We start from the raw sequence: 19,507 nt of genomic DNA, 5'->3' as shown, positions 1-19,507 counted from the left end.
AGCTAGGCATATCTTCTCTATTGAATTATATCAATATATCAAAGCAGAGTATTTCTCTTAGGGTATCCCTTAGGGAACAGAGGAAATTGCCATATACACATTTCACATTTAATTGTGTGACTAACCTGGAAAAAATCCAGGACTACAAATTTCATTATTGGGGTAATGTTTGAGTAAATGATTAGCAGCAGCAAATACCAGAGTGAGAACCTGTTATTTTTACACAAAATAAGCTTGTACTGTGATGGTTTTACTCAACTGAACCACTTATGTGTGACTGACATTATGAAGAGAAGGCTTAAAAGATTAATCTTTTAACTAGAAGTATGATGAGGAAAAGTAAAAAAAGTAAAATGCAGTCCTTCCTATTCTCTTAAGCTATGTATTTATCCAAAAAGAGAGGGGAGGAGGAATACACATTTCACCTTTTCCAAGAGTTTTATTTCTTGCTAATCATAGTTTTTATGCACCCACTTATTAAGTGAAAATCCTCTGCCTTCATACCTGGAGCTAGAGGTACAGCTATTGCTTTGTTTATTATTTCCAACGTCTGCATATCACTCAATAACAAATGAAGCACTACATTCTCTAGAACTGCTCGTCTAGCCCACAATCCCTCTCTTTAACTAAGATAGGTCCAAAACACACTGCAGAAACAATCCACTTTGAGATCACTTTAACTGCCCTCGCTCAGTGCTAGGGAATCCTGGGAACTGTAGTTTATTGTGGCACCAGAGCTCTCTGACAAAGAAGGCTAAATGTCTCACAAAACTACAGTTCCCAGAATTCCCTAGCAATGAGCCAGGGCAGTTAAAGCGGTCTCAAAGTGGATTATTTCTGCAGTGTGTTTTGGACCACAGTCACAGTTAGACTTGAGACCAAATGCTCAAGTCGGACATCTGCTGCACAGCATCTTTGTACACTCAAGGCTAATCTGTGCATTTTGTGTTTGCAAACACTCCAGCCTAGTTGTCATTTATACCCATATTATACTGGAAACTAGCTGCATTTAAAATCTAGTAGATTTATATCACTGATGAGGTAAGGTACAGCTGCCTCTTAATAACAGTAGTTGTCTGTTGGCACAACATCAAGGAGATCAACCACAGTTGTTGTGGTTTAAAACTTTCCAGAGCTCCATTGTGCACATAGAAGTCTGAGAGGGACTTCCCAACCCCTATAAGAGCTAGGAAAAGCTTCACATGTATGAGAAAAGAGGTGTTCCCAGTACAGCAAAGCACAGGGAAACACCTGCTTAGATAAGGATTCCACAGTGTACATCAGAGCCTCTGCAGGCTCACTAGAGCTATTATGTTATAGTTAATGAGCGTATAAATCCTCAAAGAACAGATTAGCTCTAAACTAGAAGCTGTACAGAAAATAAGCCAAGGTGGATAGAAAATGTTTTGTTCATTCAATTCAGCTTAACTTGGGGTGGGTGGGAAACAACAGCAGTCTGTCTATCTATCCTAGTTCTCTCTGTGCCTAATCTACTGATTCCATGACTCTCTGAGTCCTTAAGACGTTTCAGCTGTCCAGGCTCTGTCCCTATGCAGAAATGTCATCATCTCTTCCAGACATAGCAGCCTGTACTCACAGACTATAGAAAATAAACATATGCACAAAAATTCAGAAGTTCACTGCTTTTCAATGGGGAATGATTGAGACAGTTTTGGAGTTTAACAACAACAAAAAAATGGGAACATGAAGGTACGTCTGATAGCTGTAGGCTTAAAATTCTTGGCACCCTGAAATTCCACTACACAGGAGCCTAGACACAAAAGGCTCTGCTCCTGATATTATCTCTCAACATCTGGATGGTGACAAAAGTAAGAATGGAAAGGGGAAGCTAGCTTGGTGAACCTCAATGTTCCTACCCTTCTGTATTTGAAGAATGCCTGAACAGTGCTACTTACAGAAGGAAGGAGATGAGAGTGTTGGCTTATCGGTCATACATATGGGCTACAAACAAAAGGGGGAAGCTCAGCTGGAACACACAGAGCAAGCCTGTCTCATTGCTGGGAAATAAGTAAATAAATAAATAAGATGATAATGCAACTGTACCCCCCCCCCCCAGTCAGCAATGCTGGCATTCAAGGTAAAGCCTTTGTGAGAACTCATAGAAGTGTAGTCTTGCACAGGCTGACTATTCAGAAGTCTGAACAATTGAACAGATGCTTCCTTTTTATGAAAAATGTAGTATTAATGTCCAATCATCCAGTTCATTAAAAGGGAAGACTCATTTTGCATCCATGTTTCAAATATGTGTGCTTCAGGAACATAGGAGAGCTACAACTGAGACTGCTGATTAGTTGAAATGCAAAGGTTTAATTTCATTAGTACGCTAGAAGGCTATCTAAATTAATGATGGTTATTCAGCACTGTGCCAGCTCTGCATGAGGTAATGTTATATTGTATTGAGTCTAGCAATGTAATTGAAGGATTTACATTGTCTGATCTTTTCTGCAGTACCGATTGTGTCTAAGTACCTTAGAAATTACTTTACAATCTAGAGTGTCACTTATAGTTTTCTTCCCTTTCTTGACAAGAAAACTAAAAGTCTGCAGACCAAACTGGCTGTGACACTGCCGGTTTCAGTAGTGAATTATTGGGTGTTTATTTCTGCATGTCACCTCTGTTAACCATGGCCTGAAACACATTTTCTTAAGCATGATATTATCTTAACACTCACTTTAACCGTCAATTCCTTTATTGGGAGCTCATTTTTTTAGAATATTTGCAGATCTGTTTTTATACAAATAGCAAACATTATTACTAAATGAAATATTGTGCTTTTTTAAAAATATAAACTGTACCTTTGTCCAAAAAAGAAAGGTCTCAGGCATACACAAAAACCAGATATTTAATACAATAAAAGGGTGCTTTCACACTAGAAGTCTCAAATTACAATCCTTTTTTTGCTCCTTTTCATGGAGAGTCCAGCTGACATGGCTGCCAAATAATTACAATCTGATGTGCCTGTATTTCTAAATCCATATTTTATCAGGCAGATTTGTGGAAATTTTCTTGTTCTAAAACATAATTACTGCACTAAGGTAAAACATTACCAGTGCTTTTCAGCCTCGGGAACTTTTAATCCACTTCACCACCTGTTGATTTTGCTCCTTTTAAGGTTTCCTATAAAGTACTGCAGCGGGATTTTGATTGTCCTTCAAATGCTTTACTTAACAGTCTTTTAATATTTGTTCCAGGTCTCTACAGGGATGAGGTGGGACATCAGTTTCTGATTTTCCTCTATTATTTATTTTATCCCAATTTCTTATACACCAATTTAAAATCAATTATAACTCCCCCCCCCCCCGAACATGAATTACATGATCAATAATCCCACTGCTGTAATCCTGGATTTTCACTTAACAGGAAGCAATATAAAAGGCTGAACTGCAATCAAGAAGCTTTGGATTAACAAAAAGAGGGACCTTTGTTGAACAAGACCTACTTCTCAAGAAATATTCTGGAAGAAGCTTTGCCTGGAAAATGACCCTACTGAAAAATTGTCATATCAGGTATTGTGAAGAGCCACCACTCTAAAATCTTCTGACTGTTATAGGAAAAACAACAACAATTCAGCAACGCTAAATGGCTTTAGAGTGGGAAAGGGTGATGCTGCTCAAAGTGTCATTACATAAGCCATCAGGTGTTGAGCAGGAGGATGATAGGGTAGCTATAGAAAGAGGGACAATCTGATTATAAAATCAGGGAAGAGAACCGTCTTGTGGATGGTGAAATCCATGGATTTAGTATCTGTGGATATGGAGACCCAACTGTAATATATTTCAATGTGCCTTTCCTTCTTAGATAGTATCCACTCAAGATATTAGGGAACATGTTTGGATCTATGTGGTACATCTTCAGAGATGAGAAGTTCAGAAATATTTGTATACAAGTAAACAAATACATTTAGTCCTAAGTGAATATTGTTACCCCATTTCTGTGAAGTCAGAAACAACTGACAGCAGCTATTATCTTTATCCTTGTATTCTCAGCTGAACCATACTTCAGCAAGACTTGCATAGGGAGAGAAAACTAATCTACAATTTCTAGGTCTGAATGATCATGTTGGAACAAATAACAGGGTAATATTGGCAAAAACATCCCACAAGTGTAAAAGACCAATAACTCATGAATAACAAGTCTGTGCTAACAGTTCTAATAGGTGCTCTAATGGTTTAATGGGTGACACTTAAATAGAATTCCTAGTAGATTCATTCTGAAAGCTTTTCCTCAATAAAGCTGTCATTAACAGAGGAGGTGGTTTTTTCATGGAAGATTAATGTATTAAAACACTGAGACCCAGTGTTTATTCTTTCTGAATAAATGCAATCAACAAGGTATCATTTCTAAGGAAATTGGGATGAAAAATTCACTATGGATAACATCACTGAACTACACTCACAAACTGTGCACCATTGTCCCCAGAAAACTGCTAAATCATCTCAATAGCACTCTGTACAACAAGCAACTCAACAATTGACAAAATTTATCCAAAAAAAGAAAAGAAAAAAAATCTGCAAGATGTAGTTTGTTTTTATCTGAAGCATCCATGGCACACAACAAAATACAATGAATGCAAATAATAATACTGTAAATCTATCCAGTCACATGCTGAACTAGTACTTTCATGAGGCACATTCTTCTTCCTCAACAAATCCTCATACATGATACAGTTCCTGATCTGGAGTTTCTCTTCTGTCATTTAGGTCCCAAAGAATATTTTCAAGGACAATGACACTAGCCAGGAAAACAGCTCACAAGCACTTAGTCTCCACATTAAACCAACACACAGGAATACACTTGTCAATGGTACAGAGAGAATCGACATGGACCCTACCTGAAAGTTATCACATTGAATTGTATTTTTTCATAGAATGCTATTGTGGCATGTTGAGGCTGAGACAATCTCAGGCGCGGGACAGACCGTCCAAAAAGGACAGTCTCCCGGCACCTAGTTTTGGTCCATGGGGGAGCCGCAGCCTCTAGACCGTGGGACCTCCCTATGGACCAAAAAGAACCTGTGAAAAGCAGGTTCTTCTTGCGACGCCATTATGACATTGCAGTGTGCCAATGGCGCACTCGCGATGTTATAATGGCGCCGTGACGTGTGAACGCTATGTGTCCGGCAAGTAACAATGGCAGTGCCCATCTGTACAGGGCGCCACCATTTTGACGCCTTCGTCACATGTGAGAGGCGAGGGGCGTCTACAAGCGCTGACCCTCGCACGTGACGAGGGTGTCCTATCTTGTCCATATGGACCGGGCCTCAGTTACATAGAACAAGATGTTCTCCACAGTCGCAGAAACAATCTCAACATTGTCATTAAAGAAATAGTCAAAGGATGGCTTGCATTCATCATGAATAAGCTGGTTTATATACAGGAAGCTGAGAGATAATTGTTCAACACGACATTTAACCAAAAACTGTCTACAGATCTACTGATGAATATCAGAAAGACCTACACAAATTACCCAGAGAATTCCACATGGATGTACAGCATCCTACTGAAATGGAGACAGTCCGTGAACCTCAAGCAGAAGCTTTCTATCTGCTACCTGAAATACATATACCAAGAAACCCTGGAAGCCCACTGCTTTAAGCACTGTAAAGTTTACCGTTAGGACATATATATGAACTCAATTTTCAGATGATATGCCACCAACACTCCAAACTATAGGAAAGATATAACTGATTTTTTGAAGAAAGAATGGTTTATCCACAATCTCTCAGATATCTCTATCCTACTCACTATGACACCACGATCTACCAACACCCCACATAAGGATGGACATCAATCCATCATTAATATTATTCTGGACACCAAACTCTGTCACTCATAAATACTCCACTTTTGGGAATAATATGTACTTCATATCTAAAGCAGTGCCATGGATGGCACCACAACATACTCTCCCCCAACTGCTGACCTAGAAGCAAGGTTTCTTCAATTCCTGCCCCCAGAAGTGTCTTCTTTACCTGAAATATGCTGATGACATCATCATTTGGACTTATACAGAGTTCCACCAGAATTTAGACAACTTTCATCCTATCACTATCCTAAACCTGGAACAATCCACACAAGTTCCATTTCTTGACACCACTGTACAACAATTGGATGTCCAACCACTATGCTATATCAAAAGTCTACTGATTACAGCATATACTATAGGCCTCCAGATTTCACCCAGAACACACTACCAAATCTATTGTTTACAACCACGTTCTTTGGTACAACCCCATCTGCTCAGACACACAAGACTCAACTTGGAACAGGGCATTTCTCAAACTACAACACCAACATATTGAAGTACAGGGGGAACATAACTACAAATCAACAAAGCAAGATTGGCAATCTACTTCAAAAAAAGACAGACATCCTCCCAGCTTTAAACAACTATTCATCTACAAGAGGACACACAACATGAATGGAAACACAGTAACAAAGCACTGTTGCAAATACAGATGTCTGCTCTTCCCCCACATCTGTTCTGGCAGCAACATGACAAGTCCAAACAATATCACCCACAGCATCAGAGGTGTGTTTACTTGCTCATCCTCCATTGTAATACATGCCACCTTGCCAGCAATGTTCAACTGTATTCAACATTCTGCATTATACAACAGGACAATCTCTATGCAAGAGAATAAATGGATATAAATCTAATAGTAAAAATTGCAATTAGACGAGATCCTAAAGTGTAAAAATATATTACTGAACACCAAAGTTAGGATAGTCCATACCATAGTATTCCTCATCTCTATATATGGTTGCGAGAGCTGGACAGTGAAAAACGTTGATAGGAAGAAAATTAATTTTATCTGAGATGTGGTGCTGAAGAAGAATTCTGTGAATGCTGTGGACTGCTAAAAAGATAAATGGCTGGATCCTAGAGCAAATCAGGCCTCAACTGTCCCCAGAAGCAAAGATGACTAAACTGGGGTTGTCATATTTTGGCCATATCATGAAAAAACATGGGCAGACTCAATCAGAGGAACCACCACCATGACTGCACAAGACTTGAGCAGGGTGACTGAGGACAGGGCTACTTGGCTGTTCCTCATTCATGGGATAGCAATAGGTTGAAATGACTTGAAGGCAATTAACAACAACAAAAACAGTAACCCCCAAGCTAGGACCATAACACTTTAATGTTTCCGGACATGAAATCAGTGACTTTCAAGGTCCTGTTCTGAAACAAAACTAAAATGCAATGGAAGATTGGGAAGAGAAGCAGCGGAAGTGAGATATATTTCAATTCATTAACAACAGTATTAACAGAAATAATGTTTTCTTGGCACATTACATACGTTAATTTTTGATTTTTCATTACAGGTTACATATTAATAATAGAATTCTTCTGGGAAAATTTTTCCATCACAACAGGACTGACAGTCAGATAGCCGCAATTTATTACTTTCACATCACCAAACTGTTTGATAGACCTGTATCATTTCACCTTTGAAGGCATATATTAGCAAGGCTACAATTTGCTGTACTGCATTACACTATGATCCTGTCCCCACAACTATGCAATCATATTTAAATGCCCGTAGCTTGATCCTGTACACTATCAGTCTGTCTGAAGAAGTGGGCTGAAATCCACAACAGCTCATTCTAAAATATATCTGTCAGTCCCAAAAGTGCTGCTACCACTCCACCCTTTCCCCCTTTCTTTTTTTACAATGAGGCAATATAACATTTCCTTCTCAAAAGGTAAAGCTGCTGCAGTATTCATATTGCATGTTCTGACTAAAGCTTTGGATATTTTTTAACTCCAAATGTTGTATGTCTGTTGGAAACTGTTGTATATTTTATTGGCTGCCATTTAATTGTGACCTGTTTAGGCCAAGATCTTACACCACTTTAGTGTAAATCCCAGTGGTTTTAGTTTATACAGTCCTTATACAGCTATAGGTTTACTAACTGGGGAGCACTCCAAATTAAGACTATATTAACCAGATGCTTTAAACATGAAACTAAGATAAACTTGGCATTTCCATTTTTGCTTCCTCTTGAAGTAGAAACATATTTTAATATATATATATATATATATATATATATATATTTACTTCATGTTTATCTTTAGCATGTTAATTGGTACTGATATATTTAAACATTTTAACAAGATCATGTGATAGAACTGAGATAAGATGTACAACTGGACTGCAGTGAGTGAACACATTTTTATCCTTTTGGGGAACACAACAGGAAAACTCCTTAAATGTATAAAAGTAAGGATGAGTTTGGGGACATAACTTTCTCCTTTGTGCTTAGGTTTTCCTCCCCATTCAGAGAGTATAATGCAAGAGAGAGAGATCAAATTTCAGGCAACATCCTCAAGTTGTACAAATCAAACAGCATGCAAAAGAGCTGAACTGTAGCATAGCTATAAGTGACTTTTTGAATTACCCAGCAGCAGCAGCATAAATGTAGGAAATACTGGAATACTGCCAGGCTGGAAGAGAAAAATAAGAATCGCACTGTAGAATTAACAATAAAATATGGATCCTGGTAGACATCACAGCAGATGGATGGTGTGGAACAATAGATTCATTAACTACCCATGAAAATGAATAATTTGACCCTATTTTACCAATGTCAACTTCTGCTATGTGAATTTCATCTATCAGATGAATCTATAATAATATGCTATTTTATTATTCAGGAAACTTGCCAATCGAATGAGATTTACATAGTACATTAGCAAAACATGAATGCTAAACGCATGAACATTAATACATCATCATGGCAACTTGCCAACAGAATTACATTTTCCTACTGGATTACGGACTTGGGCATCAGGAAGTAAAGAATGCCATATTAAAGAGGACTGTTTCTCATTCTAATTTATCTGGCAGAGATCAAGACTATTTTTTCCATACCAGATATTTCAAAATGGGAATAATGAAGGTGGGTGGTGCTGTTTATTCCCATGTCATCCCATCATCTTTGTCCGAGGATAGGTGAGATTTGGCAAGATGCAGAATTTTCCTTCTCTCACATATACAAATTTTGGCAAAGGCTAGGAGAATTATGGGACTCACAGAAATGTCAGTGAAAGGAAAAGTCCACAATGATTGGGAATCAGGTAGCAAGGAAACAGGATCAGTGCTAAGTGCAGAAGTTTCATCCTATAGCATCAGGAATTCACTGTATTGCTGCTTCGATTCTAGATCTGATCCTGTGATAATCATAAACACTGACAGGAAAAAGGTATCTCCACATTGGTTAAACAGTTAGAGGTACTAGCAATGCATATTGACCAATGTAACTTCGCAGCATAACATGCATGTCTACCGAGATCTCTGTATTCAGTGGGAAGTATTCAAGCTCGTTTTTTCTGGATTGTAGCTCTAATTTCCTTTTCTTCATGCAGCTTAGTGTAGGAAATGCCTCAATATTAGGAAGAAAGAATAAAACTCATTCCTATTCTCCTGATGTCAAAGATGGGTGGGCAACTGTGGAAGGCCAGGCTGTCACATTAGCCCATCCAGGAGACTCTGAAGGGCAGAATAATAATAATAATAATAATAATCTCATCATCATCCACCCTTACGACCCCCTTGACAAAAATAATATTTTGGTTGTCCATAAATGTCCCCTGGGCAGCACTGCTGTTAAGGCTGAGAGAAGCCTCATGTGATGAAATCAGAAACCAAAGCCCATTTTGTTCCTTTTGATTTCCTTAAACAGTAGATCAGAAATTGCTTCCATGAATTCCCCATCATAATTAAAAGAACAAAAACTGTACATTGCTTACTAATTTTTTCTTAATCATTGAAGCATATCTTCCAGTGTAGTAATATATCATGTGAAGGCATGTTCTTTTGGATCAAAGCATTTTCCTTTAAACTGCACTGGGTTTTGATAAAGCCAGTGACTTGAATAAAAGTACCCAGTGCATAAAAGGGACAGAGTGGGATGGGAGAATATGGATTACTGATTTCTCCCATATAAAGCACAAGAAATTGCATGCTCTTTTGGAGAGTTTCACTCTTGAGAAGAAGCTTTTCAGGAATACAAAGAGCTGCAACACAAAAGAAGCAGAAGGATCTTGCGCACACATCTTTGCATCCAGCTCAATTTTACTTGTAGTATCAGCCTCCTTCTATAGCTGTGAAAAACATGATACAGAGTGACTGGAACTGAAATTGTGCAGTGAAATTTATTTCATGACAGCATTCGATGTTGCAGTGAAGCACACAAAGACATTGCCCATCTTGCTTATAAAGCTTGTTTTTGTTTTGTTTTGTAGGTTCATGCTTAAAAATAAAATCACAAAATATAATCTACTTTAATAAATCATTTACATCTTCCACCACAACTCTGATGATTCACAGTCACTGACAAAGTCTAGTAAAATCTTCCAGCTTTACAGCAGTTTGGCACAGAGCCGATAGATGATTTCACCTTCAGGAATATTAAATGTTAACGCAAAAGGCTGCCTTTATCGTACAGCGCAAGCTTGATGAGAAGAGCCATTAAAATGATGTACAGCCACTTTGGCAAGCTAGGCTACTGCATGCTTTCTTCCTTACACTGCTGTCTCTCTGGACCAGTTTGTACAGTCTTGCATGTTCTTCTCATGGTGGAGGAATGGGCACATGAAAATCTTGTTGAGGAAGACTAATTTTATGAATCATGCCTTCTGCACATGGTTACATCACAGCCAGCAACTGCCCCAGTTTGACAGGGATTTTTCAGTTTTTCAGCCACTCTTACTATGTTCCAGTTTTAACACTTGCTCTCTTTGTCTAAAACATATTTTAGTTATGGCAAACTGAGTTAAAAAGTAGTTTGCACTTAATTAACTGAGCAGAGGGGGAAGGAGGGACAAAAGCTTGCCATTTGCAGTAAGCTTAGGCAAAGGCAAAGGCAAACTACAGCATTGGATGCTTCTACACTATAGAAATAATGCAGCTTGACACCTCTTCAATTGCCATTGCTCCATCCTAAAGAATCCCAAGATGTATAGTTTTGTGAGGCACCAACACTCTTTGACAGAGATGGCTAAATACCGTGTAAAATTACTAACCCCAAGATTTCATAGGATGGAGCTAAAGCACTTAAAGTGGTGTCAAACTGTATTATTTCTACAGTGTAGATGCACCCAATGTGTCTTGGATTCTATGTTCTTCCTCTTTAATAAGGTTTGCCATCTTGAGCACACTGATGTTGCTTGGCCACATGTCTTGTCTGTACGTGTGAAATGCTTGTGGGCACATTACATGAAGAAATTCCATCTTAATGTTCATGCACATTTACTTCTCTGTCTTATAAAGGTTTAGTGATAATATGAAACAGCCTCTGGTTTTAAGATGCATATATGGACCTACTTAACACCGAAGCAAACACACAGCCAGAATCAAGATTAAAAAACAGAGAACAGAACAATCCAGGAAGCTCTACAGGGACTTGCCCTTTTACTACAGTATAGCCATATTTGCATAGTTTGTCATGCCAGCAAACTGACACTGAGCTGAACTGACACTAGGTTGCTATTATTAGTATTTGCTATTAAGGTGTGTTACACAGCAAGTGCTCAACCTCAAAACAAAAGGCTACACTTCCACAATATTGTCTTCCTATGTCAAGTAACATAAAGTACCCAGACTGTTAAGTGCCAAACAAGTGATGATTAAAAACAGGACTCTAAAAGCCTTAGAAAAATAATGCTCTAGCAGCAATTAAGATGTAAGTGGTTATTTGTTGTAATGTTGCCTTTTGCACATTATAATGCTCTGGGGGAAATCTGCTTCAAGTTATATTTTGAATTCTATATTTTCGGGTGGTATGTTCTCATTTAATATTACCTCATTATTATTACATTCCAAAGAATGTTATCTCCAAATAAGAACATTGTATTAGTTTTAAATGCTGACAAATGCAAATATTTGCATGATTCAGAAACAGCCATTCAAACATAGAGACAAATGCAGAACATTATAGACTGAGGGAAGTTTGGCTTCCCATAATCTTTCACCATTGGTGATACTAGATGTTTGAAGTCCAAAACACCTGAAGGAGGACAAAGTTATTCACCCTTGAGCTAGAAGAATTCACTCTGACAAATCAAAGTAGCATGCCTTCAATAACAATGCAATGCACAATTGGCAAATCTGTAAGCTAATATGCCACTAACCATAATTTACCAAGGAACACAGAAGTGAAAGTAAACAACTCCCTCCCACATTAACATACCGTATATACTCAACTATAAGTCAACCTCGTGTATAAATTGAGTGCAGGTTTTGGGACAAAATTATGGATATTGCTATGACCTGTGGATAAGTCATGAGTAGAACTTAGGGGCAAGTAACAAAGGATGTAAAAGATGAAACAAAGGAAAACAATGCCAAAGAACTTATTAATTGTGGCAGGCATAGCTGGTTGTGCTTACCCTATCAGCTGGATGGATGAGGAGGGAACATGTCAAAATATATGTCAAAAAAGATGAAAAGGCAAAGCAAAAAAAAAAAAAAAAAAGGGTACTAAGGGCCCAAACAGACAGGCCAAAATAACGCTGCTTTGGGTCACATTGGAGGTGACGCAGTGGTTAAATGCCTGTACTGCAGCCATTCACTCAAGACCACAAGGTTGCGAGTTCAAGACCAGCAAAAGGGCCCAAGCTCGACTCAGGCTTGCATCCTTCCGAGGTCGCTAAAATGAGTACCCAGACTGTTGGGGGCAAATTAGCTTACTTGCTAATTAGCTTACTTGCTGTTCACCGCTATGATCTTTGGAATAGCGGTATATAAATAAAAAAAATAAAAACAAATGATGCATGCATCCTAAGAGGCCGGAAGCTGCCCCAAAGCCGTGCTCCAGTCTTAAGGACTGGAGCATGGCTTTGGTGCAGCTTCTAGCCTCTTAAGATGTGTGTGTCATTTAAACAGCATACCTCCAAAATGACCCAAAGCAGCTTCATTTTGGTCTGTCTGTTCAGGCCCTGTATTAGCAGTGATTATAAGCTTTACCTTTGCCTGATTTTAACCCAGAAAAGCTGATAAACATACACAAATGTATTATTGAGATCTATCAAAGTCCAATTCCTCTTAGCACTCCTTTCAGGAAAAGCACTGAAGACCTGCCACTGCTCCCATTTTCCCATCCAGGCATTCAAACAGGTCAGATGCAGTGTCATAACAGAGACAGTAGAGGGGATTAGTGCTTCTTTTAGGTACTCTGGGGCAGACTAAACTCTTGCCTTTCACACTCTACTAAGAGAAGGGAAGGGATAAAAATAAATAATAAGTCAGTACTTACATTGACCCATGAATAAGTTGACCCATTTTTTTGCAGTCAATTTTTTTGACCAAAATTTCTAAAATTATATACGAGAGTCTACAGTAATTACATAAACATTATTTTACTCCTTGAAAGATTTTGATTAGAAAGATGACTACTGTATGCTGGACCCCAAATCAACCATCTACACTGTGATAGCTGGCTGTGAAAGTCTTCAGAATGAGCAGCAATACACACACACACATATCTCAATCAACCAAAAACAAACCAACTGACAAACAAAAAAAACCATATCACATCCCAGCAAAACCTCTTAGGATCATAAGAAGATGTCAAATAGAAGCTTTTCTCTTTGCATAGGTTTTTAGTTTAATGGTCTCTGAATAACTACTGGAATCTATCTGATGGCGCTCTATTTATTTCTGACTGACATTTTCTATTTGTTATTTATAATTTACATGTATTGTTATACTGTTATATTGTTATATGTATTGTTGTGCTGTGCAATGACCTTTGGTCAAAAGCAATAAAATTTGATTGATATTTGTTATTGTCTTTGAAGAGCAACCCTCATTACATCCCAAATTTCTCTCAGAACTGAGGGGAACCTGAAGTAAAACTTCATTGCTTAATGTAGGTCTTTGAATTGTCACCATAAATTGCAACTCTTTCCACTATTGCGCTCTCTCTCTCTCTCTCTTTGTGTGTGTGAGTATATAGAAGTTTGGCAAGTTCCGAAAGTCTATGAGACAATCCCTTTCAACTGCAGGTCACAAATCTAAATCCAGAACTTTCTGCAACTCCAGTTTCCTATAAATATATTTGGTCAAACCTAGGTTCATGAGGAGCAGGGGTGTTTGAAATAGGAATCTTACTTTCTGGAGGATTTGAGAAGCCCCAAGATCAGATGAGTGGTCACTTGCAACCTGTCTGTTGCCTAATCCTGCTTCACATTAACTTGAGTAACCTGTTGCCTTCCAGATGTTCTAGTAACACCCATAATCTCAGACAACATAGACAATGGTCTAGGACAACAGGCACTGTAGGCCAGCAACACCTAGAAGACCATATCAAAGATTCCATTGATGCCATCAACATTTGAGTAAATAGCAAAAGAAACTGGTACAGACATATTTGAAAAGTTCATCATTACATGAATTTACAAATTATTGTGAAATTTGAAATAAATGACTATACACAAAAGAAAAACAGAATGCAACTAAATGACAGTCACAGTTTGTATAGGATGATTTTTGTGACAGTGAGCTCTCAAGTAATTATATACGACAGGCAAAAAAAAAATCATTCTTGGTTGTTGCTAAGTATAACTTTAAACTCTAAAATGACCTTCAAGTCAACATATTTTATTGAATACAAAAGACTGCATTTTCCTCCTTGACAGTAATGAGATTATTTTCCTGATCAGGCTCAAGGCCTTCTCTAGCACTGCATCATTAAATGATATGCAACTGGGGTTCTGTACTTCAATAGTAGATGTTCAATTGCTATTTAAACCTCTCCTGCTTAAGATACTTAACTGTACTGTATATTTATACTCTAGTTATTGAATTTAACTCTGATTGGTATAAAGGTTACACTCAATTTATATAAGAAAAAAAATTAAAATTGTCTAGTTTCTGTTCTACCCACAAATATAGTCAAATGGAATGTGAATAGTACTAATAAATCCAAATTTCTTTATTCATTATTGTATTACAAAGTCACTGTTACATTAATCTCAGAGTCATTAGTCTCTGACCCCTGTGTGTGTGTTGATGAATGGTAAAACTGCCTACACTTCATAATAATCTGTGAGGATTGGGTCAAAGATTTTTAAATCAATAGGTGGGGTTTTAATGTAATATTACATTGTCAGGGACATAATTTGGGATAGTAATCTTTTGAACTAGAACTCTCAGAGCTTGAGAGTGTCTGGGAATTGTAGTCCAAATATATCACTTGCCCCATAAAATTGCTGGTTCCACTGATAGCCAGTGCTTGAGTTTTACTTTCTATGGGGCAAAACAGACGGCTCCAAAGGGGCGGTGTGACTCTGCCCCTAAGAGAGCCGGATTGGGGCTGTGGCAACTGTAAACTGCAGCCCCAATCCAGCCAGCTTCTGCCCTATTGGGGGCAGAAAAAGGCCACCTATTCGGCTCTAGAGCTAGCTTTTCGCCAGCTCTGGGGTGAGTGGTACAATGTTCTCAAGTCACTTGTAAGCCGGCTGGTGTATAATTGCCGGCGCAGCTTCCAGGTGACTGGGGGGCATGGCATTCTAAACGCCAGGTCCTCACACTGCCCTCAAGCCAGCGCTTAGTGCTGGTGTGCTCAGGCTCTCTGTTTCCTTGTTGGTACTTTCATAACTAAGCTCCCAAGCAGCAGAGGCTCACTCTAACAGTAGTTATTTATTTCTGAAATTATTATCTTGTCACTAGAAAATAAACAGTGTTAGCAATACACACAAAAATACAGCACAAATGAAAACAAAATAAATCTGCTATTCTAAAATAACTTATAACATAATCACTTCTGGTTTGGGTTTAAAACCAATGGCTATTTTGGATCTAAGACAGGTTGAGCAGCTTGAATCGGCATCGATGTTCCCCAGAGGTTTTGGGTGGCATTTTTATGCCATTTTTTGTTGCGATTGGGGATACTGTGGTGGGCCATAGCTTACTTATCCCTGGTTTAGTTAGAATAGTATCAACAGAAACATGTAAAATAATACCTGAATTGTAATCACTGCCCAACGAAAAGCCTGCTATAATGGGGCCAGGGTTTTGGTGTTTTAAATCTTGGTCATGGCAAACCAAAGTTATATCTTTTATAACACCCTATATTAGAGAAAGGGTTCAGCAGTTTTACCTTGAGTACTTAACATTGTGTTTTTTCCCCCAAAGCTGCTCTAACCCTAGGCCATTTATGGTTTTGAATGTCACAACTAAATCCTTGAATTCAGCCCATAAACAAATAGGCAATCAATGTAGATTTATAAAAGAGTGATGGAATATGTTTTGCTTTTATCATTCTAATTAAAATAAGCCCCTCAGAAAAGATATTCTAACCATCTAATATGGGAGTAAGGGGAACGAATTAATTTATACATGTATACACTGCCAAATGGCCAGCTTGGTGGTAAGCACAGTCGCCCCATCTTTCTCACGGACTTGAGATCTGCGTTTTTAATTATTCATGGGGGGGTGGCGACCTCCATTATCCTCAATGGGCCATGCCCCCTGTTTGCTCACAGGGGTGTGCCCCATTCAAGCTTATGGGGGTTGAATATGTGAGAGTCTCTGTTTATGTGGGGGGGGAGGGGCCCAAAACGGATCCCCCATGAAAATGGAGGGCTGACTGTAATTTGAATTGTCTGCATATTCAGTACAAAAGTGAAGTACTTTATGAACTGGAGTAATTACCACTGTTAACTACGTGTGCTACTGCATTACAAAAACTATTGGAGTGATCAGGATGAAAGAAAGAGATGTGTCTGGATACTTTAAGGAGATTATTGAGGAAAATGGTTACACTGAATTTTTAAAATAGCCACTGATACTTACTATGATGAAGTTCAAAAAGACATTAAAACTACAAACATGACTGATCAGAAATATGATGATCTCACTGACTACTTGAGGGGTATTTAGTTCATGGATCACTGAAACAAAAGCTAGAAAAATTCTAGAATTTGCTTACACATTTGGAATACATGTCTCCTTCTGCATGATAACCATACTATCCTTTTCAAGAACCAGTTAATAGTTTATGCTGTTAAATGGAAGTGGTCCAAGTTCCTTCCTCTAAGATGTATTGATGTGAGAGTAAAATCTGTGTGTCAGTGTGTATCCTGGGAAATGTAATCTATCAGATATTAAAAGGGTATTTCATAAATGCTTTCTGTTATGATACCTTTAAAATACAAATTTCATGAATTATTCATCAATCAGATAATAACAACTTGATGCTGTTACAGTCTATAACAACAATGGAGACAGTCAATGTATCAAATGTTTACTGATGAGACCAACACACCTTCTAGAGTAATGCATAAGGTATTGAAAGGACCTTTGTTACTTAGTCCCACAAATTATTTATTGGATACAATATTTAAGCTTCATAGAAAGTTATATGAAATCATGAAAAAGAAGTATCCATTTCATTTTCAGTAGTTTTATCCAAAATTATTTATACTTTGTTGTTGTGGGTCTTTCCAATTTATGGCAACCCTGAAGTGACCTGATCACAGGGTTTTCTTGGTAAAATTTATTCAGAGGAGGTTTGCCTTTGACTTCTCCTGAGACTGAGAGAATGTGACTAGCTCAAGGCCACTCAGTGGGTTTCGATGGCTGAGCAGGGATTTGAACTCTCATCTCCAGAGTTATCATCCAATGCTCAAACCCCACTACACTATGCTGGCTAGATATTAATTTGATTAAATTAAACTGAATTTACCACTGTCTCCAGAGTCAAAGCTAGAAATGGTGATGGAACCAAACTTAATATAATTTCACAATTTCTGTATTTTGGATGTTTAAAGAGTGCCATCGTTCTTCCTCAGTAAAGGTTTTTGCAATTTCCATGTTGTTGTTACTGCTTTTTTTAATACACACACACACACACACATACCATCTGGACCTAAGCTAAATCACCCAAACTGAATTTTTAGTATGAACTAAAGAAGACCCAGCGATTCAATGGAGACTGAATAAAACTTAAACACATAAATTTCATTAACCCAATAGGGCTAATCTAATTGGGATTAACAAGCAGATATGGATCAATAACGGCAAATAATGCACAGTAGTAAATAATAACTATTATCGTGTACTAGAATGCATTGTCAATCAAAACACTGCTTTACTTTCTCTGTCATTTAACCTCCTATGATATCACTCTTCCCTCATTTTCACTAAGCTACAGTGGGCCCTTGTTATCAGTTGGGGGTTGGTTCCAGGATCTTCCATGGATACCAAAATAGTGTAGTAAAATGATGTCTTTTATATAAAATGGCAAAATCAAGGTTTGCTTGTGTGTGTGTGTGTGTGTGTGTGTGTGTGTGTATTCAAACTGTGGATAGTTGAATCTGTGGATAAAGAATCCATGGATGTGGAAGTCCAACTGTATTCTCATTCTTTTTTCACTTCCAAATTGAAATAGAGATGGACAGACGGATAGACTTCTTCTTTTTGTTTTACTGGAAACCTCCTGAAAAGCAGCTATTACACTCTATGCCTAATCACTTGCAAGAGAATACTTTTCTATTAGATGATGTTTAGAACAACCTTTTACCAAGTCAAAATTATCTTCAAATATAATGTGAAATTTAAAATGTTTGGAATATTACAATATTACAAAAAATGAAGAGCACCATCCCACATTCACACACACACACACACACACATATATCATTCAATCCGATGCGGATTTAATCTTTAGTAAGCATACTGCATTCCATTGTGCTTAATACCTAATAAAAATATTTAGGATGGCAGTCTTACTTCATTCGAAGTAAATTCCACTGAATTTATTTGATGAGAGGTATTTCTGTTATTCTAACAACGCATCCTTAGGATTATAGACTAAAGACAATGGGCCGGTACAGACAGGCCAAAATAAAGCTGCCTCGGGTCACTTTGGAGGTATGCTGTTTCAATGATGCATGTGTCCTAAGAGTCTGGAAGCCATGCCAAAACCATGCTTCAGTCCTTAGGACTGGAATGCAGCTTTGGTGCAGCTTCTGGCCTCTTAGGACGCATGCATCATTGAAACAGCATACCTCCTAAGTGACCCGAAGCAGCTTTATTCTGGCCTGTCTGTACCGGCCCAATGAAATTGATCCTTCAATGTAACTACAGTTTTCCACTAAAATTTCAGGAAAATTACCTCATATTCTTGGGAAAATTTCAAGTTGTCATTGGCCTTCAACCTTTCGATGTGATCTGAAAGTTCCAAAATAGGGATTGGTGGATGACTAGCCATACCTGTTGAAGGAGAGAAATGAAAGGAGCACTGAGAAACAATCACAAACAGGTCCTGAAATCCAGAGTTTAAAAAAGTACAGCAGTTAGAATGGCTATAAATGTGTAAATAGTAAAGATGTTGTTGGTGACAGAAGCAGGCATATAATTTAATTCACTCAAAGCAAAACATGCTCTGGAGAGATGAGCTTTGAAACTAAATTACTAAACAATAAAAATAAAATAAAAATAAAATTCATCAAGCATATTTCCAAAGCTAACATT

At 37.9% G+C, this 19,507-nt stretch overlaps 1 protein-coding gene across 50 annotated transcripts in view; it reads right to left on the bottom strand.

The window, feature by feature from the left end:
• The window catches only part of PTPRD (protein tyrosine phosphatase receptor type D), a 1,118,901-nt gene that overhangs the window by 87,626 nt on the left and 1,011,768 nt on the right, over positions 1–19,507 (bottom strand). For all 50 annotated transcript variants that reach the window (XM_042455420.1, XM_042455423.1, XM_042455433.1 and 47 more), the window contains one exon: positions 19,149–19,246. In XM_042455420.1, coding sequence (XP_042311354.1) covers positions 19,149–19,246 — 98 coding nt within the window. The remainder of the gene's footprint in view (positions 1–19,148; positions 19,247–19,507) is intronic.

Source organism: Sceloporus undulatus, chromosome 2 (genome assembly GCF_019175285.1).
Source record: "Sceloporus undulatus isolate JIND9_A2432 ecotype Alabama chromosome 2, SceUnd_v1.1, whole genome shotgun sequence".
In the NCBI taxonomy this organism is placed as follows: domain Eukaryota; kingdom Metazoa; phylum Chordata; class Lepidosauria; order Squamata; family Phrynosomatidae; genus Sceloporus; species Sceloporus undulatus.
This window is presented reverse-complemented; position numbering and strand designations above follow the sequence as displayed.